Source organism: Alexandromys fortis, unplaced genomic scaffold, assembly GCF_014885135.2.
Source record: "Alexandromys fortis isolate MF-2015 unplaced genomic scaffold, M_Fortis_MF-2015_v1.1 scaffold_85, whole genome shotgun sequence".
Taxonomy (NCBI): domain Eukaryota; kingdom Metazoa; phylum Chordata; class Mammalia; order Rodentia; family Cricetidae; genus Alexandromys; species Alexandromys fortis.
Window position 1 is genome coordinate 2,084,416 of NW_026067975.1, and position 25,315 is coordinate 2,109,730.

General features: G+C 38.0%; 1 protein-coding gene across 1 annotated transcript in view; it reads left to right on the top strand.

The window, feature by feature from the left end:
* The window catches only part of Rasa2 (RAS p21 protein activator 2), a 97,156-nt gene that overhangs the window by 30,350 nt on the left and 41,491 nt on the right, over positions 1–25,315 (top strand). Inside the window, exons 5-9 of the mRNA XM_050157316.1 lie at positions 9,658–9,734; positions 14,473–14,556; positions 15,977–16,049; positions 19,644–19,720; positions 20,798–20,899. Of these exons, the coding sequence (XP_050013273.1) occupies positions 9,658–9,734; positions 14,473–14,556; positions 15,977–16,049; positions 19,644–19,720; positions 20,798–20,899 (413 nt within the window). The remainder of the gene's footprint in view (positions 1–9,657; positions 9,735–14,472; positions 14,557–15,976; positions 16,050–19,643; positions 19,721–20,797; positions 20,900–25,315) is intronic.

Consider the following 25,315-nt stretch of genomic DNA (forward strand, 5'->3'; position numbering starts at 1 on the left):
TGTGCAAAGCCCTGGGTGTGAGCCTCAGTATCACAGAAACTGAGCTTTGTGGTGTAAGCCTATAGTTCCAGAACTGAGGAAGTGAAGGCAGGATTTTAAGGCCAGCCAGGCTGCGTAAATTCTTGTTTTTAAAACAAACAAACAAAAACCTGTTAATCTCTATACAAATGTAAATTTATTACCACCAGTCAATCTGGTGGTGTCCTACTTAGGGTTTCTGTTGCCCTGATGAAACACCTTGAGCAAAAAAGCAAATTGGGGAGAAAAGAGTTCATTTGGCTTACATTTCCATATTGCTTTTGTGGTAGTTTGTATGAAAATGGCCCCATAGACTAATAGGGAGTGGCACTCTTAAGGGATCTGTGGCTTTGCTGGAGTATGTGACTTTGATGGAGGAAGTGGGTTACTTAGGGTGGACTTTGAGCTCTCTGATGCTCAAGCTATGGCATTTCCTTGCTGCTGCCTGCAGATCAAGATGTAGAACACTCTGCTCCTTCTCCAGCGTCATGTCGGCCTACATGCTGTCACGCTTCTTGCCATTATGATAATGGACTAAACCTCTGAATTATAAACCAGCCCCAATTAAATGTTTTCCTTTATTAGAGTTGCCATAGTCATGGTGTTTATTCACAGCAGTAAAACCCAAGCTAAGACATTGTTCATCACTAAAAGAAGTCAGGGCAGGAACTCAAAAAGGACTGAAGCCTAGAGGCAGGAACTGATGCAGAGGCCATGGAGGGATACAGCTTACTGGCTTGCTCCTCATAACTTGCTCAGCCTGCTTTCTTATAGAACCCAGGACCACCTGCCCAGGAGTAGTACCACCCACATTGGGCTGGACCCTCCCCCATCGATCACTACTTAAGAAAATGTTCTACAACTGGATCTTATGGGGGCACATTTTCTCAGTTGAAGTTCCCTCCTTTCAAATAACTCTAGCTTGTATCAAGTTGACAGAAAACTAGCTAGCACAGGTGCTTTCTAATGTAGCCTTACAAAATTGCCAATTTACTTTTTCTTTTTTTATACATGATTTAATATATTTTCCATATACAATCCACATAAGAAGTTGGGTATGGTGTTAACCTTTTTGAAGATGGCGCTCACTGTGTACCTGAGGTTGGCTTCTACACACCTTAGTAACCTCCCTAGTATTGGGATTATAGGCAGGCATCATTGTACCCATCTAATCTTTCTAATAATTTGAACAAAAGGAAAGATAAAGGGCTTTGAGATTTTTATCTGAAATAGATTAGGAGATTTGTTGTAATAGGGGAGTGCAGGCTGCTTTTTGTCCCGGCTCGCTTTACACCCGAAATAATTAACACGGAAACTGTATTCATTTAAACACTGCCTGGTCCATTAGTTCCAGCCTCTTATTGGCTAATTCTCACATCTTGATTAACCCATTTCTAATAATCTGTGTAGCACCACGAGGTGGTGGCTTACCGGGAAGATTCTAACCTACGTCCATCTTGGGCCAGAGTTTCATGTCGTCTGCCTGACTCCCAGCATTCTGTTCGGTCTATTCCGCCTATCTAAGCTGCTGTCCTATCAAAAGGCCAAGGCAGTTTCTTTATTTGACCAATGAAAGTAACATATAGACAGAAGGCCCTCCTACTCCAGAGACTTCTTACAATTTGTTTATTAAATGCATTCTTACTGACCAGCATAAATTTTCTGAAGGATTTAAGGGATTTGCTCTAAAAATATAGTACTCTATAGAGTATTCTTTAAGTAATACTTGAAGATGACACTGGAAACTAATGCTGTAGCACAGACTTGACAGTATATATATAAAACTGTCACCTCTGAAACATGAAAATACTTGAAGTAGCACTTATGTTTTATATATAGTATTGGCATTTTAAATTGTAGTATTATTTGGTTTCATGACCATTAGTCATTAACCTTTTCAGAACTTTTATCTTAAATGCTAATTAGCAAGATTTACCCATTATTTAAAATAGATTTTAAAAGAAGAATGCTGTAGGTGATGGGAGGCATGGATGATACTTTTTAAGACAGTATGGTATCTTTGGGAATATGATTATTTAGTCACAGACCTTGTAAGTATTGAAGATATGAAAACAGCCCATAATTAATACGAGCCTAGTCTGTTAGTGTTTGTTTACCCTTATGTTTTATAACTTTTTTTAAAAAGTGAAAAAATAAAAATAGATGATAGAAAGTAATGATGGTGAATTTAGCCAGGTTTCAATCTAATGATTACTTTTAGTAATTATGAAAGTATGTACTCGGAACAACAGTGAGTAATTAATATGCATCATGTCATTTAAGTTCCTTAAGATGTAGATAGTATTAACCTCAGTTTACAGATTATTTTAATAGAATTAAAAGATGCTCTGACTTCTCCAGTCACAGAAACTGATTTCATTAGAGATTTGTCTGACTCCTAATCACAGTGCCGTACTGCCTTTCAGTAATGGGGGGGGGGGGGGGCACTTTGAAATGCAAGAAGTTCCCTGTACCTGTGAGCTAGCCACCAGGCATTTGCATAAAAGCTGCATGTTAATTGGTTAGGTTCTGACATGACAGTAGCAGACAAAATAAAAATTCAGTTAAGTTAAAAGTGATCTGTGAAGTGACTTTAAATTCTCCTAAGACGGTTGGCTGCCACAGAGACATTTCTATTTGGGGCTGTGAAGGAGCACCATGTGTAGTGTCCCCCTTAGCAGGAGGCCCACCCTGCAGCAGTGCAGACGAAGGCGGTGGCCCTGAGATCCACTGACTGACGATTTGCTTTTCATGTTATGTTTCTTTCTCTTTGCATTTTACAGAGTGAATAGTTGGTGTTTTCTTCTTTCACTCTAACAACTTTATTCTTGTGGGGAAAAAAGATTGAGAGGTCTAATGGGAGAATTGTGTGTGATGGATGTATGCATGTGCATGTGAGCCTGTGTGTGTAGAGACCAAAGAATAACCTTGGGTGTCGTTCCTCAAACCCTCTCTTGCTTTTTGAGATAAGATCTCTCATTGAGACCTGAAGTTCACTGATTTGCTAGACTTGCTGGTCAGTGAGTATCAGGGATCTGCCTGTCTCTACCTCTCTAGCATAGGGAAACAATATCATCTCTATCTTTTAAAAAATTTATTTCTTTAAATTTTTGAGATTATAACATAACTACATTTTTTTTCTTTCCTTCCTCCAAACAGCAAACTCCTGATCCTCTGGCTCTCACAATTTTTCCATCCCCTCTTTCACAATGACCCCAAGCCTTAGATAAAGGAATTGTATTGTAGATGTCTCTGTTGGGACTGGGCTCTGCAGCTCTGCATGTTGTTGGTTGTAGTTTTCTGTAATTGTCCTGGTCTGTTGCAAAGAGAAGTTTCCTTGAGATTTCTGATGAGTACTGTACTTATCTGTGAGTGTAAGGGCAAATATTTAGAATGTGGTTAGACACTCATCTTTTTACACACCCATCCTCATGCATGTGTGGTAGATGCTTTACCAACCAAGCCACCTCCTCTGCCACATTTAAAGATTCTTAAAGATAAGATTTCACCCATTCTTTTTGTATGTCTAATGAGAGTACATATCTCTTCCTTTGTTTTTTTTTCTGTGAATTTACTCTTTTATTGACTCTAAAAAATGCAATATTCACCTTTGAGTCTCTGTGCTAAACAGCTTCCTCATCTTCAAAGATCTTAGAATCTGCAGAGAGAAGTTGGCTAAATTTGTGTCACTATCCACTGAAGTCAAATTTGATATAGTTCGAGGCAGTACATTCTGGAGTTTGGGTTAGTCCTATTTGTCTAAGGGCTTGAGTGGATGAAATGATTAGTATCTTTATCTCAGAGAGGAAGATGTTTAATTTCCTATCATTTCCACCAATGAGTATTTGAAACGCAAATCATTGCTGATAGTTGTTCCCCAAGGACCATTATGAAATGAGGATCTCAGTGTAAAGGGTTGTCTTTGCTTATAAAGACACAGGAAGTGACGTGCATAAATATAGTTTAGTTCTCAAAACGGTTTAAATATTTTAGCCTTTAATATTGCTACTTTTTGATTGCAGTTATTTTCTTTTTAGAAGTTCAGGATAGCAGTATTTAATAAGTGCATTTTCTACCCTTTTGCACAGAATTTTAATTTAAACACTTTATATCTGTTGATGGTTTACCCGTATGTATATCTGTACCACAAGTGTGCCTACTGCCTGTGGAAGTCAGAAGAGTGTTGGACCTCTGGGAACTGGAATTACAAATGGTTTTGAATCGCAATGTCGGTGCTGGGAATTAACCCAGGTCCTCTGCAAAAGCAGCCATTATTCTTTAACTGCTGAGCCATGTCTTCAGCTCCATTAAATTTTTTAAAAAGAATATTTTATATGTGTGTCTATGCCTGAGTATATGTATATGTACCACATGTGTGCAAAGCCCACAGAGGTCAGAAGAGAGCATCAGATCCCCTGGAACAGAGTTGCAAGTGGTTGTGAGCTACCATGTGGGTTCTGGGAGTCAAACCTGGGTCTTCTACAAGAGCTGTGAGTGCTGTCAACTACGGAGACGTTTCTTCAGCCCTTTTCTACCTTTTTAATAAAACACAGAATTCTTTTCTTGGTTCTGTTTTTTTGCCATTTCCCTCTCTTTGTTGAACTATTCTCTTAAACCATTAAAATATGCCTTCAACTCTACAGTGAGTCCGAGGGAAAGCACAGACAGCTCTCACTACTTAGGGCTTTATGCCTCTAGGTTCAGTGGGCTTTTCTAGTCCTTCCTTTCCCTGACTTTTAATCAGGTCCTGATTCTGGCTGACTGCTGCTTTCATTTTAAAGCATTTTCCTCCTTAGGCTCTAGTCCTGGTTATGATTTGGATAGTCATTTTGTGCCACTTGGTGTCCTTTTTCTGTATTTTCTTCCATACTAGTGAAGTTAGTTCATCTTGCGCCAGTGCCTTCTGTAAATTTTGTTTGGATTCAGTGCCTGCAGCCATCCTCTTAGCTGTAAAGTTGCTGGAACTCACGGCTTTTAAGCTTGGTTCCATTTTTATTTCTTAAGTACCATGATACAGAACATACTTTACATAAATTATTAATTCTGACTGGTGTCCCACACAACTTATACAGATAGCAAACCCAGATGTAATGCCAAATATAATATTACTTATATCTTTTTGGTGCAATTATTAAGTCTTACCCAACAGGATGATCTTGACCATCTGCATTATACCATAAGTTTTACATACTTTTTGTTCATGGCCTTTGTTTTAAAACTATTTTAAACAACTGTTTAAGAAATCTATACTAGTTTATTAAACACATGCTCAATTAAAGCATTGTGAATATAAAAGCATAATTTATTATTATAGGTTAATTTTTGAAAACTTCATTTTATTTGTACATGAGAAGAAATAGAAATTAGCTATTCTGTCTCTTTTTTAATTTTTATTTATTTATTTATTTTTGGAACAAGGTCTCACCATGTAGCCCTGACTGTCCTGGAAATCACTGTGTAGTCCAGGCTGGCCTGAAACTCAGAGATCTTCTTGCTTTTGCTTCCTGAGTGCTGAAACGCAAGGCATGCACCACTGTACCTTTATCTCGTTATTATTGTTCAAAGAGAAAAGCAAGACTCACCACAAATATAAAAGATGTTATAAAGTAAAACTTTTGTGTTTTATGTGACAGGCAGTTGTGTCCAGAATTCTGTCCAGAGGCAGTTTCTATAGACAGCTTGAGCTGCCGTGGTGATGCACGCCTATGGTTCCAGCTACTCTGACTTTAGGACAGCTTAGCAGTATGGCAAGACTTGATCTCAAAAGCAGGCAGCAGAAGTCTGTCAGAAGCCATATAAGTTTTTATTTTTTTTCTCCCCTCATAAGATTTTAAAAACAGTTGAAACATACCAAGTTTTGAATTTGTTTTTAGATTTATTTATTTTATGTGTCTGTGAGTGTCTCCATGAGTGTGTGTATGTGGACCATGTGCGTATTTGGTGCTCTTGGAATCCAGAAGAGGCATCAGGTCTCCCAGAGCTGGAGTTACAGATGCTTGTGAGCTGCCATGTAGGTGCTGGGAATTGAACCGGGGTCCTCTGCAGGAGCAGCCGGTGTTCTTAGTCATGAAGCAGCTCACCAACCCTGAAACATACTGAATTGTTTTTATAAGAAAATTGTTAATGTTCGCAATTAAAGACTGTTTAAACATGAGAGGATTTTTGTCTTTATGCATTGCATTTTGCCTGAGTACCTCTGTTTTTCTAAACTATTTATAAATTTTCATGTATTTTTATTTGATATCAGGATATGTACATGTCTATTATGCTTTTTCCTTCTCTGAGATTTATTATGAGTATTTTCTACTGATAGCCTCTCCGTTTTATTCCTCTTCAGCTACAGCCAATCTGATGTTAAATACATCTCATTTCAGTTACTTTATTACTGAGCTCTAAATTTTTCACCTAATTCTTTTCATGGTTCCCAGTTATTTACTGGATTTTTCACTTTATTTTCTGTTTACAAAACAAACAACAACAACAAAAAAAAAACAGGCTGTAGTCGGCATGTAAAATAATAATTATTGTAAAAATATTAACAAAAACCCAGGGGTACATATTATAAATTTGATGCTGACCTGGTCTAAACAGTGATTTTTTTTAAAAAAAAATTAAGCTAGCTATTTTAAACTCCCACACTTCTTAAAATCTGCTATTCACACACATACACACACACACATGTATTTTATTCTGTCATCTGTTTAATAATTTTTGATAGACTACTGAGCATTGAATTGTAAAACACATAGGAAATAATTTGGGGCTGTGGGTTTTTGAGGGGGGAGGTTAAGAAAACAATTATAGAATGGCACTGGCCACTTTATTTCTGTCTCATTAGCCAAATATGGGTTATATGGCCTTTTAAAGCTGCTATCCCTGGCTATAAGGCTGGCAATATCAGGTTTTGCTGCACTCATGAGTACACTTTCTATAAGACAGAGATTTGTTTTTTCTATAATCCAAATCTATACAGTGATGAGATATGTAAGAAATTTTGTGTAAAAATAATCAGGGAACACTAATTTTTCTAAATTGTTCACATATTCGCCCCCCCCTTGAGAATTGGCTATATAGTGTATGTTGACCTTGTACTTGCCCTCTTGATTACAGGTGACAACACTATGCTCAGTGCAGTTTTGCCTTTTTAACACTGAAAAGCAGCTTTGTGTAATTTAAATTTACATTCACTTTCTTTATAAAAGGCAGTACAATAATACTCAGTGTTTTGGTGGATACTGGTATAGTAATTTGCACATATATGTTTTCAGGTTAACAGTACGTACCATATTAGTAATTGGTTTTGTAGTTGTTTGGTACAGGGCTCCCTGTGTAGCCCTGGCTGTCCTAGAACTTACTCTGTAGACCAGGCTTGCCTTCAACTCAGAGATCCACCTGTCTCTCTCTCAAGTGCTGATATTAAAGGTATACATCACCACTACCCAGCTGTAACTGTCTTTGTTTTTGTTTTTTTATGAACCAGTTATTATCTTTTTATGAACGTAGACAGTGAAGGCTGGCAAAATGCTTCAGTGGGTTAAACATTTTGCAACACAAACCTGACAACTTGAGTTTTATCTCCAGAATCCATTTAAAGGTGGGAAGAGGCAACTTCTGACCTCCACACAGCACCATGGTGTGCCAGTGATCACACACAATAATTAATTAATTAATTTTTAGTAAGCAAATAGGTACTGTTAATTGTTTATAAATTATAATTTCCGCCGGACAGTGGTGGCACACGCCTTTAATCCCAGCACTCAGGAGGCAGAGGCAGGTGGATCTCTTTGAGTTCAAGGCCAGCCTGGTGTACAAACACTAGTTCCAGGACAGGCATCAAAGCTGCAGAGAAACCTTGTCTCGAAAAAAAACCACAAAAAAATTATAATTTTCTTAATTTATAAACTGTGTTTCAGTTTTAGTGTTCTTTCCTAATAATATGTGTCTGTCTGTCCTAACTTCAGTATTTTCTTAACCAGGTTAACATACAGTCATGTTATTAACTAATACCAAAGGAATGTTCTCTTGACCATTAGTAGGAATAATTAATATACTAGCTTGGCATGAGTCAATGATAATAATTCCTGGTAGAATTTCATTAAGTATCTTTTATTTCTAGGATTACATACTGTGACTTTAGTTGTGAATACTTTTTCCCCTCTATTTTAATGGTTTTTATTGGCTCAGAAGTACAGTAGATTCTAGACATTTTCTGAGAGACATTTGTAGGACTACAAAATGCGTGTGTTTTAAACTAGTGAAACTGCTTTAATATGCAGATGTTTGCTCAGTTGTACAGACTGCCTTTCTGGATAAGTAACACACACGTGCTGGCTTGACAGGACATGTGACTTAAAGTTCCATTTGAGTAATACTAGATATTACTATATAGTGTGGACCTTCAAGGCCAGTCTTGAAACACAGAGGTTGTGAATGCTAAATGCAGGAATGGTGAAAGACATAGTTTGTAAGATATGTGTGAATTTCTATCAGTATGTGCCGAGGTTTTTCTTGGATTGTTTCTCAGTTTAATTCCAGCTCTACATAACTGCTGGTTTTACTCATTGATGCCTTTTGTTTCTTTAGAACTTAATTGTCATGCTCTCTCCTTCAGACCTTTGTTGTATTATGACTCATAACTATTTAGTGTTTGTTATGTATTATTCATCTACCCCTGAACTTCATAGCTATTGATTCTGAGATTCATTCTTACAAGACAAGTACCCATAAAGCAGTAAAGCTGATTCAGGTTAGATTCTTTGAACAGTTGTCTAAAAGAGCTCTGAAGAGAAGCCTTATCTAGAGAGTAAATACCCTTCCTCTGATAAGATCACTCAGTTCACCAGCCGCTAGACATTACATCCCAAGAACTCCACTTGGCACTGTGAGAATTTGTCTTGTCAGCTGTTGGAGGTAGTGCAGCACTAATTGTTAACCAGTTTAGAAATGCTCATTGCCAGTGAAGGGGAAAGATAACCAAGCTCTAGATTATGTTGTTCCTAACTCTCTTCTTGAGGAAACTGACAGCTTAAATTCCTTTAAACTTTCTAAACTGTTTTAAACCCACCTCTTAACAGCTGTGTGTCAGAGAGAACTCTGTTTTATTCCAGTCCTTCTAGCAATGATTTTGGTCATGTATTGTTACTCTTTAATTGATGTATCCCTGGTTTGTGAACTCCTAAGTAGTGACTGTGTCTTAGACGTCTGTTTGTTCCCCTTTGTTCCCATAGTACCACCTAACATATTAAATTGATCTTTAGTAATTGATAGAAGTAAGTTTTAAAAAATTGATTCTTACTGTCTTTAATTTACTTTTACTGCCTTAGGAATTAATTTCTTTTTAATTTTTTCTAAAAACATAAGTGCCATTTTTAAGGAAAAACTGGTCATTGAGGTATAGAAACATTATTAAACAGGGCATAAGGTTCATAAATCTTTGTGTGTTGTATTTAATACAGGTATTAGACTGTTTTCTTTCAAAACTTTGATATATACATTGTTGGCTATTAGGCATTTAACAACTAAGTATATTCAGAGTCATGTGAGAGTAGTTAGTGAATAATTAAATATGTGTGACAAAAGTACATTGTAATATTTTGTTAGCAAAATAGACTGTTCAGTTTATGATTTTTTTTGTCATAGGGGCAAGTTCACCTTGAATTAAAACTGAATGAACTGATAACAGAGAATGGAACTGTGTGCCAGCAGCTTGTTGTACAGTAAGCATATCTTTTTATTTTTATTTTTTTGCCTAAATTACCTAGAAATAATTCTCTATTTTACATTCTTAGACCAACTTATTACTTTAAGTATTTCAGAAACTTCAAAATGAAACTCTCATCTAACATTTCTTTGCCAAGCTGATAATCCATTTTATTTTTCATCTGGTCCACTCAAGTTATGGCAAGTCATTATGTACTTAATTAATTTTTATTGATTGTGGGTTAAATGACACATCTCTATAAGCATTAAGGTATGTCAATGTCATAGGCAAGAGCCCGTGACTTCCTAGCATTGGAGACTTGGAAATTGTTTCTAGAGGATATCTTTTTGAAGAACTCAAGACACTACACACACACACACACACACACACACACACACACACACACACACACACGACATAAGACACTCTAAGTGGACCCCCTAGGGTTGCCAGCACTTTTCCTGCAGATTTGGTATTCTTTATCATTCTGACTGCTCTGTAAAATCTCTGTTCTAGCCTAGTCTTCTGCTTCTTCCCTCCCCTTCAGATCCGTACCCTAGTTTATCAGCAAACTACCAAGACTCCTTCATTCTGGAGCCCTGTTTCTTTGCCTCAGTTGATAACTGAATAACCCTGAAATTATCAGGTACATACCCATATACCTCAGAGCAAGGAAACAAAGAAGTTTTTACTTACCTATTGATGCTCCAAACTATAATTTACTCTCCTAATGTTGAAAACCCCCAATTTTCAAGGCATTGCCTTTCTGTATTAGTCTGTACTGACTGATATTACATATGATCTTAGATGTTTAATTTTTTCTGCTTTTATTAGCTGTCTTGATGCATAAATAATAAAAAGAGACTAAGAGACTGCCATGTATGTACGAATTGCCAAAACAATATACCTGTTACAGCATTTTTCTAAGAATTTCATAATAGAAAGCTTTTAAATAGATTTAATAAGAACAGTAAAAATTTGTTGTTATTTGCTTATGGTTTCTGTTTTATTGATTTTTCAACTATAGTTAGCCTGTTAAAAATAGATCTAAACCAAGTGTTGTGGTGCATGCCTTTAATCCTAGCACTCAGGAATCAGAGGAGGTGGATCTCTGTGAGTTTCAGGCAGCAAGGTCTACATAGAGATTCAAGGACAGCCAGGATTATATTGACCCTTTCTCAACAGAAAAAGAAAAAGACATTCCAAGATTTGTTTGCAGATTTTACCCCTTGATTCACAGCCTACTTCGTTTCCTGCTTGAGTTTGGTTGTTGTAGTCCTTTGAAGTACTGTTAGTCAGATTAGTTTGTTTTATTTACATACCATTTTAGGTTTAGGTTTTTTTTAAGGTATATTTGTTTATTTTTATTTATTTATGTGTATTGCATGTGTGTTTGTGTGGGTATATGTCACGCATGTCTAAGTGTTTGCAAAGGTCAGCAGTGTTGGACCCCTGAAGTTGGAGGTTGTTGTGAGCCACCTGATATGTGTACATGGAACCTAACTGGGATCCTCTGGAAGAGAATCAAGGGGTTTTTATTTGCTAAGTCATCTTTCTAGCTTCCTGGTTTTATTTTTGAGAATGTAGACAATTAGCTTAGTTTCAGAAGAAGAAATTATTAAAAAAGGCATTCATAGATGTAATTCAATTCCCTCTTCCTCACACCCAGCTCTAGACAACCACAGTCTCATCTCTGTGTCTGTGGCTTTTTGTTTTTTCCTGAATGTCATTCGGATAGACTCATATAATACATGTGGTCTTTTGTGTCTGGCTTATTTTTACTTAGTATACTCCCTTTAATATTCATTTACATTGTTGACTATAATAGTAGTGAATCTTCTTTCTGATGTTGTTTCCTGGTGCCAGGCACACACAGTTAAATTCTACCACTGAGCCAAACTTAAAACTCCAATCCTCCCCCCTTTTTTTTCAGATAACTCAATCAATGCACATGCTGGTTAAATAAACCCAACTTCACACTCTTAAGTTTGGGGACTAGATTTCAATTATGAACATTTACTTAAAATTTTTTTAAGGATTTATTTATTTATTATGTATACAACATTCTGCCTCCATGTATGCCCACATGCCAGAAGAGGGCTCCAGATCTTATTACAGATGGTTGTGAGCCACCATGTGGTTGCTGGGAATTGAACTCATGACCTCTGGAAGAGCAGCCAGTGCTCTTAACCACTGACCCATCTCTCCAGCCCCTTAAAAAATTTTTTAACTTGATACAATAGATTTGCAGGAAGCTGTAAAGGTAGTGCAAAGAAGTCTTTGTGCTCTTCGCACAATTTTCCACAGTAGTTACATCTTACATGACTAAAGAAATTTGTATGGATACCTTATAAAACTTTGTCTTCCTGGTGCTCTTTTCTTGATTATTGGGCTAAGGACGACTGGATGGAATCCTTTCAAAGGACATTTTTTTAAGTCTAGATTACTCACCAATGGTGACTCACAACTTCATTTCTAGAGGGACCTGACACCCTCTTCTGGACTTCCACAGGTACCAGACATGCAGGTGGTGTACGTACATGCAGGTAAACGCTCACACATATAAGATAGAAATAAATAGCTAGGTAAAATATAGTAGAATGAGGAAGTATCTAGGAATGCTAAGTTTGTCAGCCTAAGTATGGTTTATATTTGTATAATCTCAAAGAATCTCCCCATAAGGTTATCTTATAGATACCACTTCACAGTAATGAGACATCCAGTACCTCTTGATATTATGTATTGAAAAAGACACCAAGATATCTAATCCCAGTCTGGTCATGAGCACATACCAGATAAACTCGGATTAAACAATATGAGAGCAGGTGTCCCAGGGTGACAGAGACTAAGAGGACATGGCCCCTGAATGTAGTGTAGGATGTCATACTGCATCCCGGATCTTAGCAAAATTTGAGTGATATCTATAGATTAATTGGCATTAATAACATTAAGTAAATGTTAGTTTCTTGATTACGATAGTTTTATATTGGTTAACACTGAGTACTGGGTTTACAGAAACTCTGTATGTTATCTTTACAACTATTTCAAAGTCTAAGATCGTCTGTACCTTGTACATTCAACCTGTTTGTTTTGAATCTTAGTCTCATATCCACTGTATTGTCATGTAACATTGCAGCTATACACATCTAAAGCTGAATTCTTTTATTCTCATGTTGGTTCAGCTCCTCTCCACAGTTTATGTCAGACCTTACATTTTTCTATCTCTAGACCTCCATTTTTAAAGGTTTTCTCTGTCTTTGTATGCTACAAAATAAAATTTTTAAGTGTCCTTGTCTACTCTTATATTTTCTGACATTTCCGCCTCCATTTTAGTTGACTTTTTCCTTTTCACAATAAGTCATATTTATTATTTATATTGCACAGTGAAGTCACTAAATACTCTGTATTCCTGGAATGTGCTTGAGTTGTTCTGTAGGTGTCAGTTAAGTTCCTTGGGTACAGTTCATTCTGATTATAATTTGCTTTAAGCTTTGTCAAAGATAGATGAGACCAGCATATATCACAGAGCCAGTAAGAGGCCCACCAGCCACATAAGAATACTGGTAGTTCCTTGGTGGGAAAATATAAACGCTGAAATATTTCTTTCGTCTATGCTTTTTTGGTTAGTTTTAGAATTTTTTTAAAAATAAGTTATTTAAATTTATGTGCATTGGTGTGAAGGTGTCAGATCCCTTGGAACTGGAGTTACAGACAGTTGTGAGCTGCTATGTAGGTGCTGGGAAATGAACCCTGGTCCTCTGAAAGAGCTGCCAGTGCTCTTAACCACTGAGCCATCTCTCAAGCCCTAGTTTCAGAATTTTTGAATTTGACTTTTGATACCCAGGTAGGAAATGTAAGTCTTATTTTCAGCTTTCTCTATATGACGGTGCTCCGTTTGCAGTTCACCCATTAGCAGTGAGTGAGTGTGGAGAGAAACTGGGGGTGTTGCTCTTTAGAAAGAAAAAAAGAAAATGAAAAAAAAAAGCCACTTAGCATTCATGAGCTTCTGTTAGGCAGCAGGAAATGAAGACTTAGACATTAAAACCAACCAACCAATAATTACTAAGAAACTTTGAGGATCAGACCATTAAATTGTTCTGTGCTTTCTGTAAATACAACTACAATCCATAAAGTAGATTGGATGGCTTCAGTGTTTATAGTCTAGAACATTTTCTACGGAATGTTGTGGGAAAGACTACAGAATTGTGTGAAGTGTGCCCTATATTTATGAATCAGATTTTAAGAAAAACCACAACCATTTCCTTGTGTGTCATTCATGCTTTAGCAGAGGATATGGTACCATGGCACTGGCCAGGTTTGTAGTTTCTCATGCAAGACTACACGACTTTCTTTTCCTTTTTAGAAGCCACAGCAGTTTTGATGTGTTATCAAACCGCAAATGCACCTTGGTATTTACCAGGAAGAAATGTGGTAGTCTGAGTGCTCATCGTGTCGTTACTGTTCCCTCTCTTTGGGAAAGAATCATGTAAATAAGCAAATATATCATTTGGAGGGGTTGGTGTATTGGAACTGCGAAAGCGGTAAATGAGTTTAAGACCTTTGAATATGTTGATTTCCACTTAACAATAATGTTTTAGGGTTGAGAGTGCAGCTCAGTTGCAGAGCACTTGCCCTGTACTTGTGAATTTAGGGTGCTGTCCCCAGTCCATTAGAAGACAAAGGGTGGAGGGAGATAATATGTTATGATGTTAACTTGACTCTAATAATTTAAAATCTCTTTTATTCTACCTTAGCATCAAGGCATGCCATGGATTGCCCCTCATAAATGGACAAAGCTGTGATCCTTATGCAACAGTTTCCCTAATTGGCCCTTCTAGGTAATGTTTATTGAATTGTTATTGGGTTTTCAAGTTTAAAGTTGGATTTAAAAGTTGTAAAGTTCTTAGATCAAATACTAAGTAACTATGACATAAAATAATGCTTTAAAAGAAGACATTTCAGTAAATTCTAGTGTATACTTGGTAAACAACTAAGTTCTGTTTTTGCAGAAAGATTCTTGGTGTCATTTCAGATAAGTTATGTATTTACTAGACTATGGGAAAAACCTCAATTTTATATACTTGTAAAATGTACTTTAAATATATATGCCTGGGCCAAGCAATGGGGAGTATATGCCTTTCATTGTAGAACTTGAGAGGCAGAGGCAGGTGGATCTCTGTGAATCCAAGGTCACCCTTGTCTTCACAACAAGTTATAGGCCATCAGGGTCTAAAACAAAAACCTCAAGTCATATATACCTGGCTGCCTGTGTTCAAGCCCAGCCTATTGGTGATAAGCACTGAAATATACTGAAACTTCGGAGACTGTTCTTGTTTTCTGTTTAATGATCTCTATCTCATGAACAAATTATTTTCTCCTCCTCCTCCTCATTTTCCTCCTCCTCCCCTTCTTCCCCCTTCCTCTTCCTCCTCCTCCTCCATCCTCCTCCTTCTTTCTTCTTCTTCCCTCAGACAGGCTTTCTTTATGTAGCCCTGGCTGAACTGGAATTTATTCTGTAGACCAGGCTGGCTTTGAACTCAGAAAGATCTGCCTGCCTCTGCCTCCATAGTGCTGGGATTAAAGGTGTGCGCCATGGCCACTACCATCTGGCTTCTCATGAACACATTCTTTATTGGAACTTTTAAAGTCACATTTAGTAGAAACTTTTTTTTTTTTAAATCACAGTTGATTTTGCTTTTATGCTATAATTGCACAAGACATTCACATTAGGTTGAGTCTGGCTTAAAGACACTAGACTCCCTGAACATTTACTCATAAATGCCTCAGAATTTGTATATGCACTTGAGAATCAGTATTTGTTTGTTTAAGTCACTGTCATGGCTGCACCCCAGAAGTAAACTGAGTTAAGAGACATTTCATGTTCCCCAGGTGTTTCCAACACCAGTAAAGGCACTTTGAGTCTCACTGCCTTTCTGCTCACCCCTTTTTCTGTTGATGTAGTGGGGTGTGTTTAAAACTTTCAGAGAGAGTGTGGCAGTCAACCTCTCGCAGCCATGGAGACAGTAATCTAATCTTGGCCTGTATAGATGCATAAAACTTGTATCCTGTGTATGGATATTCGATTTGAATTTGTGAGGACACACTGGCTTTTGTCCCCTTACACAGTATGCAAACTGTCATCTTCCCTCAGTCATCCTAACATTTAGGCAAAGGTCAGGCTTCCCGGTTGGAAATAGCTTGTTTTATAATTGTGTACTGTTAAGTTCTACAAGGTAAAACTCTACCACATTGGAACAGGAATGACCAAAAGAAGACAAAAGTAAAGAAGAAAACAAGCAATCCGCAGTTTAATGAGATCTTTTATTTTGAGGTAATTTCTTGTTTTATATAAATATTCATATTTAATATAGAATTCTAGTTGATTTAATTTTGTAAACCACAGCCATAGTAATTACTTTATCAATTAATGTAACTAATACTTTCTGTCCAGAAAGCAGTAGATCCATGGTGTAACAATGTAGCTCTGGGTGTTTGGAAGTGGGAAGGGCTAGAGCCACACCTATCCAGTAGTCTTCCTCCTTGTCAACCTCCTCTGGACCCTTCCTTCCCACACTCTCCAGTTCCCAGATACATAGCGACTCTTCTGAACAAACTGTTGTAAAATATCTAGAAAAACAAGCATTACCACTCAGAAGATCTGAAGTCTTTTCCCAGCTGACTTTAATGCTGAACTAATCATGAAGCCTGCGTTTCATACCTGTGAAAGGGCGGTTTTCTAAAGGAAAATATTCACAAATGTGCCAAATAGAAGACTCATTTGAGAGTATGAAACACTTCCTGATAGACCTTTATGTCATTAAGTTCTCCTTAATCTAATTTATTCCATAGATATTTCTTTTTTTAAAATATTTTATTTATTATGTATACAATATTCTGTCAGTGTGTATGCCCGCAGGCCAGAAGAGGGCACGAGACCTCATTACAGATGGTTGTGAGCCACCATGTGGTTGCTGGGAATTGAACTCAGGACCTTTGGAAGAGCAGGCAATGCTCTTAACCACTGAGCCATCTCTCCAGCCCCCCCATAGATATTTCTTGTTCAGGAAGACATTCAATTGCCTTGAGCAAATCCTAACCACTGGACCACCAAGGTGCATCATTAGCTGCCTTGAACTTGTCCCAAATACAGTGCTTTGACATTCTTTCGAGTAGTTAATAAATCCTTTTTTATATTAATTGAAGACTATAGAAAAATTTAAAAATCAAAATCTCAAAAAGATTGTGTAATAACAGAATGAGTTGCAGTTGATATTAATATGCGAGAACAATTTGTAGATAGTGACATCTTAAAGTTTTTCTTTTGTATTTTTCTTCTGTTTTGGAGAGGATGCCGGAGTGCCCCTACTCATACCTGATTACTGTAAGAAAATACAAAGGTGACGTAGGAAATGGGGTGGGGGTAGAAATAAAGGAAAAGGAAAACATGCTAATGCAAGAGACTTCCTTTCTGGAGGACTTGCTGTTTTCTACATTAGTAATGACTCTTATGTCCAACCATGAGAACATGAGGAAGATTATAATTTTTAAAAAGCTGCTTCCAAAGTTACTGTTTTTTGCACGTTGTTCACACCTCTGATGGGTTGGAGTTCACTATACATAGGGCCTCATAACAAGCAAGTAACTTTTTGAAAGTCAGGGTCAGATCTGCTCGCCATAATAATTTACCTGCCAGGCCTTGAAACATGTATTCATTGAGCCCTTTGTCAGACAGGTTATAAAGATAGATGAGACATAAGAATACACACACAGATGTACATATATCCAGCTATAATGGGCGGCACATGCTGCTTGAGTTCAGCGTCAAAACAGTCCAGAGAAAGACTAGTTTTTCATAACTGAGTACAGAGAGAATATTACAGAGAAAGAACATCTGAATAATGATTTAACCAAGTTTAATAAGAAAATAACCAAAATTAAGAATAAAAAGATGGAGGCTGGAGAGATGGCTCAGCGGTTAAGAGCACTGACTGCTCTTCCAGAGGACCTGGGTTCAGTTCCCTGCACCCACATAGAAGCTCACAGCCATCTGTAACTTCACTTCCAGGCTTCTGACATCCTTACACAGACATACATGCCTGTAAAACACCAATAAACATTAAATAAAAATAAATTATTTTACCCCCTCCCCTCAAAAAAAAAAAAAAAAAAGAATAGAAAGACAGGATAAGCTGGTGAATGAGGTCTTCCCAGCACCGGGCTGGAGGTGCTTTACTTGTAGTCATGGACTATCCTTGAGCCTGGAAAGAAATAACTGATCTGTCAGCAGGTGCCTAAAAACTTATGGTTTCAGTGTTCAGACAGCTCAGAGAGGGCAGAGAAGAAAGATACTCCAGGTCAAGATAACTGGCTATAGGAGGAAAATGGAAAAGAAATTAGAAGTACCTGAGGATCCATGTAAAAATCTTTCACCAGGCATCGGATGTGGTGCATGCCTGTGATCCCAGTCCTTGACAGACAGGAAAATCAGAATTTCAAGGTCAGTCTCAACTACATAGTGAGCCTTAGAAACAAATAACATCTGCTAAGGGACAGTTCGTGATTGAAGTATGATAGGTGAAAACTGTAGACCACAATACAAGATTTGCGGTCAGGCGGTAGGGGCACACACCTTTAATCCCAGAACTTGGGAGGCAGAAGCAGGCAGATCTCTGTGAGTTCAAGACCAGCCTGGTCTATAAAGAGCTTCAGGACAGCCAGGGCTATATAAACCAAAAGAGAGAGAGAGAGACAGAGAGAGAGAGAGAGAGAGACAGACAGACAGACAGACAGACAGACAGACAGACAGACAGACAGACAATGACAATACAAGATTTGCTCCAGAGCCAGGAAAGCCGAGGGAGCGAAGAGATGCAACAGAAGAAAACCAAAGAAGCTCCGCACTGACTATTCAGCTTCTGAGTGCTGCTTAATTTTTGTACTGTAGCTTCCTCATTTTTAAGACAGGATAGTAAATCTATCCCTGCCTGCCTCGAAGAGATGATGGACACGATAACACTTTGTAAGTCAGGCACCACCGTGTATCTTTAAGTTGTTTTTAGAACGATAGAAACAGAATGGCACCTGTGTAGATTCCGAGGAAGAAAAGAGTAGCAAGAGGTGGCAGGATAATCCTCGGGCAAACTCAAAGCAAAGAGCTCTTCTGGAACAGATCGGAGGGACACTAAGGAATGTCAGTAGACTGCAGGTTTGGTGATGGAGAGAGATTTTACAAGGGTGCCCTATAAGGAAGTAAGGAAGCTGGTGATAAAGTAGTTACTGTCCTGAGTAGGTGGTGAGGAAGTACAGGCTCTGGAATGAATTACTTGTAGTTGTCTGAAAGAGGAGACAGGAGGACTATGATTTAAGAGGAAAAGTTTTCTTAGACTAGAAGCTGTAATTAAGATAGATACGTACCTATAGCACATTCTTAAATACACTGGGGGAAGGAGCTGGCGTGGAGGAGGTGGAGGAGGTGGTCTTAGGGAAACTCTAGTCTAGAGAGGCCTGAGGTGGGAAGTGGATGTTCAGCAGGAAGTTTCTGCCCAGCAGCCTTGATATTTTCAGCAAAATGTGAGAAGGAATTAAGAGTAGGAGGTGTGCTGTGAGAAGGAGGAAGACCTGAGGTAGGGAGGTGTGCTGTGAGAAGGAGGAAGACCTGAGGTGGTTTCAGAAGTGTAGCCCATTGAACACAGTGTTTTCCTCTTTGTGTTGCTGGCAGACTGGGAACCAGATACGGTGCCTGCGACTTGTGTGCCACCCTTCCTTAGCTCCCTGGTGCCTCGTTAGTGCACCTTCCATGCTTTGGAAAATTACTTCCACTCTTGACTCTATATTTGCAGTTAAATATTTGGGAATTTTCATTTTTGAACTCATGATAGAGAAAGATGCTTTAAAATGTTTTTTACTAAAATATTTTTGTTTATAGGTAACCAGATCCAGTAGTTATACCAGGAAGTCCCAGTTCCAAGTAGAAGAAGAGGACATTGAAAAATTGGAAATCAGGTGTGTGCCTTGTGTTTTTCCTAGAGAACTGATTTTTCCTGTGTGAACTTTGATGGGATACTCTCTAGCACATTGATAGAAGAAACTTAGAGGAACAGACATCTAATTTAATCCAAATTATCTTTTCAAAATCTGATTTCTTTTCAGAAATACCTAAGTATATTTCTTGTGTGAGCAAAGACAACCTAATTTCACCTATTTTATTTTCCATTTTCTCTTAATTTAACTGTTTCTTAACTATCTGGTTATAGTATAATGAATGGAAAAGTAATTATATTTAAGCCAATTTAGAAATAATTTTTTTATTCTTCTTAACATATCTGCTGACTATCAGAAATTTCAGTGAGGTAAGGAGATAATGCCACAGGTGCATGTGTTTGAAGTTTGTGATATTTCCTAGGTCTTAAATAAATATCTATGCTGTTTTGGAAAGGAAAGTTTGGCAAATGCATGTGTAGGTGTGATGTTAACAGTGTGTTACCTAAAAGGCACATTAATCATGTGTTCACAGAGTGATAGGCGATGTTTTTCTAAGTCACCAGTCTTTACATATTAATTACCTTCAGAAGAGAAACTGCACTCTTATATTGGTTTGTTTTTTCAAATTCAGTTAAGTAACTATTTTGTCCTTACTGCTACAGATTAAAGAAAAAACAAACTTTCAAACTTAGAAAACGTAAGTTTCTCTTTCTAGACTGTTAAAGTATGCCGAGGGAGATGGCTAAGCTGGCACAGGCACTGGTCGCCAAGCCATTCTACCTGAGTTCTATCCCTGGCACCCACACACGACAAGAGGAAAATTCCAAGTCCTGTAATTGTCCCCTGAGCTTCACATGTACTCAGTGGCATGTGCCCCTCCCCCAAATTAATAAATAGAAATGTAATTTAGAATTTAAATTGTGATTTTTCTAATAAAAGTTACTGTAGTACTTTGCTTTCAGAGTCTGGATAATGACGTATATGACGATGCTAACATCTCTTTTAAGCATGTAAAATTAATGCTACAGTACACATCAAAACCACTTGAAACTCTTCAGCATGGCTCACAAAGACTGAAGCCAGGTTTTCAATTTTCAGGATTGATTTGTGGAATAATGAAAACCTAGTCCAAGATGTTTTCCTGGGTGAAATTAAGGTTCCTGTGAGTGTGTTAAGAAACGATTCCTCTCATCAAGCCTGGTAAGAAGACACATGCTCTCATGAACTAAAGACACCCTAATAATGCCCTTTAATAAAGATGTATGCTTTCTGGGAGTAAGTCAAAAGCTACTGACATTAATTTGGTTATGAATTTGTTATTAGAGGAAAAATAAGCACTTTAATAGTTACGATATTTGATCTGTGATACTGAGATAAAAAGAACTTAGTTATCTAGGAATATTTTTCTGTTTAAAAATGAAATCTCGGGGCTGTAGAAATGGGTGAGCTCACTGCTCTATCTGGACTGCATTTGCATTTCAGATCCTAGCACTCACAAAGAAGTGGCTTTAACTTTAGCTCCCAAGAATCCAGTGCTCACTTTGGTCTTGATGGGCGCCTGGGCATACACTCATAGACACATACACACACACTACTGAAAACCATTTGCCATTTCATGAACCCCTTATGAGAAGATGCTTGTTCATAGTCATCATATGTAGTTTAGATCTTTGACTTTTTGGTCACGGAAACTATGGCTGAGAACCAGAGGACTCAGAACATGCAGTTGTTTGTGGGGCGTGGGGCACACACTATTAAGCATGCAGATAACCATGATGAGTGTGGGGTGTTGTCACTGGACTGATTCACTGTTTAGGAGCTCTGGGAGCTCAATATTGACTATAGTTTTATCTGACCTTTTCATGACTCTAGTGGTGATACTAAATTCATGTTACTAAATTTAATGTTCAGACATTAAATTCGTACTTACTTCACTGTGAAACTTTTTGTCTGTCTGTAGCCCTTTAAAACTAGTGTATCCTGTCCCTTTGCGTCTCTTTGCCAGTGTCTCTTCCTAGATTGGTGTTCAATTGAGTACGTAGAAACATGCCTTTCTCAGTTATCGTGTGTGTGTTGGGGGGTGCTTGTTCATGTGGTTATGTAGGTGTGCATGTAAATAATGGAGCTTGACACTGGGTACCTTCATCAAAAGGACTTGAATCTGGAGTGCACTGATTAGCTAGGGTAGCCGGTCAGTGAGCTCCAGGGATCCACCTGTCTTTACCTTCCCTGAGCAAGGATTACAGGTGTGCATACTACTAAGCCCAGCTTTTATGCGGGTGCTGGGAATTCAAACTCAGCTCACATAGCAAGCACTTTATCAAGCCATCTGTCCAACTTCTGTCACTTCCCTTTAAAGATCACTTTTTACCATGGAATGTAGTATTTGTGCTTGCTTATATGTATACAGTGTGTAATGATCAAGTCAGGATAGTCAGCATTCCATCTCAAATATCATTTCTGTGTGTTGGGAAACTAATTATGCTAAATGAGGCTGGAGAGATGGCTCAGAGGTTGAGAGCACTGGCAGCTCTTCCAGAGGACCTGAGTTCAATTCCCAGCACCCATTTGGTGACTCACAACCATCTATAATGAGATCTGGTGCCCTCTTCTGGCCTACAGGCATACATGGAGACAGAACACTGTATGTATAATAAATAAATCTTTAAGGGAAAAATATGCTAAAATGTAATATCAGGTGTTGTAGACCATAGTTACTAACCTATTGGGTTATAAACTTGAGAGATGCTACTTCCACAGCTGCATTTAGAGCCTACTCCCTACCTTTTCTGCACCCCTTCTCCCCTCCTGCCTTCTAGTAATTCTACTTTCTTATGTGGAGCAACTTTAGCTTTCACAAATGAATAATTACGTGTGGCCTTTATCTTTCTTTCCCTATTTCATATGACAAAATGACCTCCAGTTCCAGACGGATTACCACAAATGCTAGGATTTCACCCTTGATAGAAAAATGTTGATGAGTGAATGGATTTAGATGATGTGGTGTGCACACACTGTGGAACGTTAGCCATGAGAACCACTTTTTAGAACTCACTTTCTGCTGCCTGGAAGAGAGGTTGACATTTGAGAACCTAGGGATTGGTTTTGTTGTAGTTTTGTTTTTTGTTGTTTTGTTTCCCAAGAGAGTTTCAGTATGTATCCTTGACTAGCCTGGACCTTGCTATGTAGATCATGCTGGCCTTGAACTCAAGATTTGTCTGTCTCTGCCTTCTGAGTTCTGAGATTGAAGGTGTGTACCACCGTGGCTGATACTGAGTATTTGATATTTCTTTTTGTCTCACTTGCCTTTAAAAGAGCCTGCCTCTTTGTCTCGCCGCCGTTGGCACTCCTCATTTGGATTATGCTGTCTCAGTCTCCCTTAAAGACTGCATTTAGACTTTTTAAATTTTATTATTTTTAACTCCTCTGGAGCAGACCTAAGATGTATTGGTCTCTCTAATGACGTTTTGTATAATTTCTAAATACATCCAGAGAGGGGGGGATGACTTTATCATTAAGAAAAGTATATCAGTGTTTGCCCCTCCATATGCCATACTTTCTTAAATCTCCATGAAATTTTCTGATACTAGTTTTTAAGCCTTTAAAATAATATTCCACACCTTTTAATACAGAAGAGAAAAATGAGTCATTGTATTTCCCTGGGCCCACCAAAACTTACTAGAACTCTCCCCCATATCATGTACTCAATGACACTGTCTCTTGATTCACTTTGCAAATTTGACAAAACTCTCCACCTTAACAGACTATGGAATATTAACAGACAGTAAGTAATTTTAATTTCTTTTGTCAATAGTATAAATATTTTATGTACACTTAAATACTGGTGTCTTTGAGGTCAGAATCGTTGGATCCTCTGGAACTGGAATTATAGGTAGTTGTAGTTGCCACACATGGGTGCTAAGAATTGAACTCAAGTCCCTTGCAATCCACTTAACCACTGAGCCATTTCTCCAGCTCCCAATGATACGAATATTTTAGTCTGTCAGAAGCATAAATGCCAAAACTTATGTAGCATAAAAGAATAGAATCTGCTAGTTTATGTGTATAATGTACGTTGTAGGAAAATACAAAAATAGTAATGCCTTTTTATTTTAGCTCAGGGTTGCCTTCATCACTTGTAGAGCTGTAGCATCCTCTAGTGGGGCCAGTGGTAACTGCATGAAAACACCATAATTATTTCTGATTTTGATCATGCAAACGGTCATATAGGCAGTAATATTGTTTGAAGCTTTTCTATTTTCTTTATTTCCAATAATTTCTATTAGTGTTTGCCTATTATATTGGACTTCTAAAAACTGATTTTTAATGGTTTCAATTTATTTTTTTAAGATGTTTGTTTTATGTGTATAAGTGTTTGCCTGTATGTATGTGCGTGTACTACATGCGTGCCTGGTACTTGTGGAGGTCAGAAGAGGGTGTCAGATGCCCTGGCGCTGAAGTTACAGATTATTGTGAGCCACCATGTGGGTGCTAGGAGTCAATCCCAAGGCCCTCTGAAAAAGCAGCAAGTGTTTTTAACTGCTGTGCCATTTCTCTAGATTATAACATGACTCAATCACTTTTCCCTTTCTTTTTAAAATTTTTTTGTTGCATTTATCTATTTACTTATCTCTGTGTGTGTCCATGTCCGGGTATGTCCGTGTGTGTCTGTGTGTGTAGCATGTGAACTCCTATGGGAATTGTTACTCTGTTGGCATCATCTGGCTTCTGGGTATCAAACTAAGGTTGTCAGCTGTGTATCTCTCTAGTTGGCTTTTCTTGGTTGAGGACATGGGAGTATAGAGCCTAAAAATGAAACAGACTAAAGTCTCACGCAGTAACCAACACCATTCAGAGCATGAAACAGTTTATACTCTGATGATAAAGAAGAATCCCCGGAGTAAAGTTTACAGTCCCAGGGACAGGTTGCACGAGGCAAACAACCATGTTCTCCATAGACGCACATAAACAACAGCCAGTTGTAATGAGCTACCAAAGAAAACTCACCCTTCCCACTACACCTGGGGGAGCATGCAAACACATTCCAAGAACAATTCCCTGGTTTTGTTTGTTTAAGAAGCTGAGATCAGAAGACTCTTGTAGTTTTCTCACAAGCACTCAGAATTTCCCTCCCATGATTCCATTCTTAGACCATGTTCTGACAGTCAGCAAGTGCTTTTACCACTGAGCCATCTTGACAGCCTCCCCCACTTTTTTCCTAGTGAGTTACCTCCTTAATCTCCTTTTTGTTTTTGTTTTGTTTTGTTTTTTAAATGGTGATAGTTAAGTCATATGTTAGCTTTGGTCTTGTTCATGTTGATACTAGCTCTAATTTTCACTTTTCCCTGTGTAGATAATAGAATTTGATTTGATTTGATCTGATCTAGGGGTGATGGTGGCAATGGTTTCTTGAGACATGGTTTCTCTTTCTAACAGTTCTGGCTGTCCTGGAACTCTTTCTGTAGACCAGGCTGGACTCAAACTCACAGAGATTTGTTGCCTCTGCCTCTTAAAGGTGTGTGCCACTGCCACCTGGCCAATATTTTTTTTAATAGGCAATGTACCCAAAACAATTTCTAGATAAAAAGATTCAGAAGAGAATCCTGCCTTCTGCCC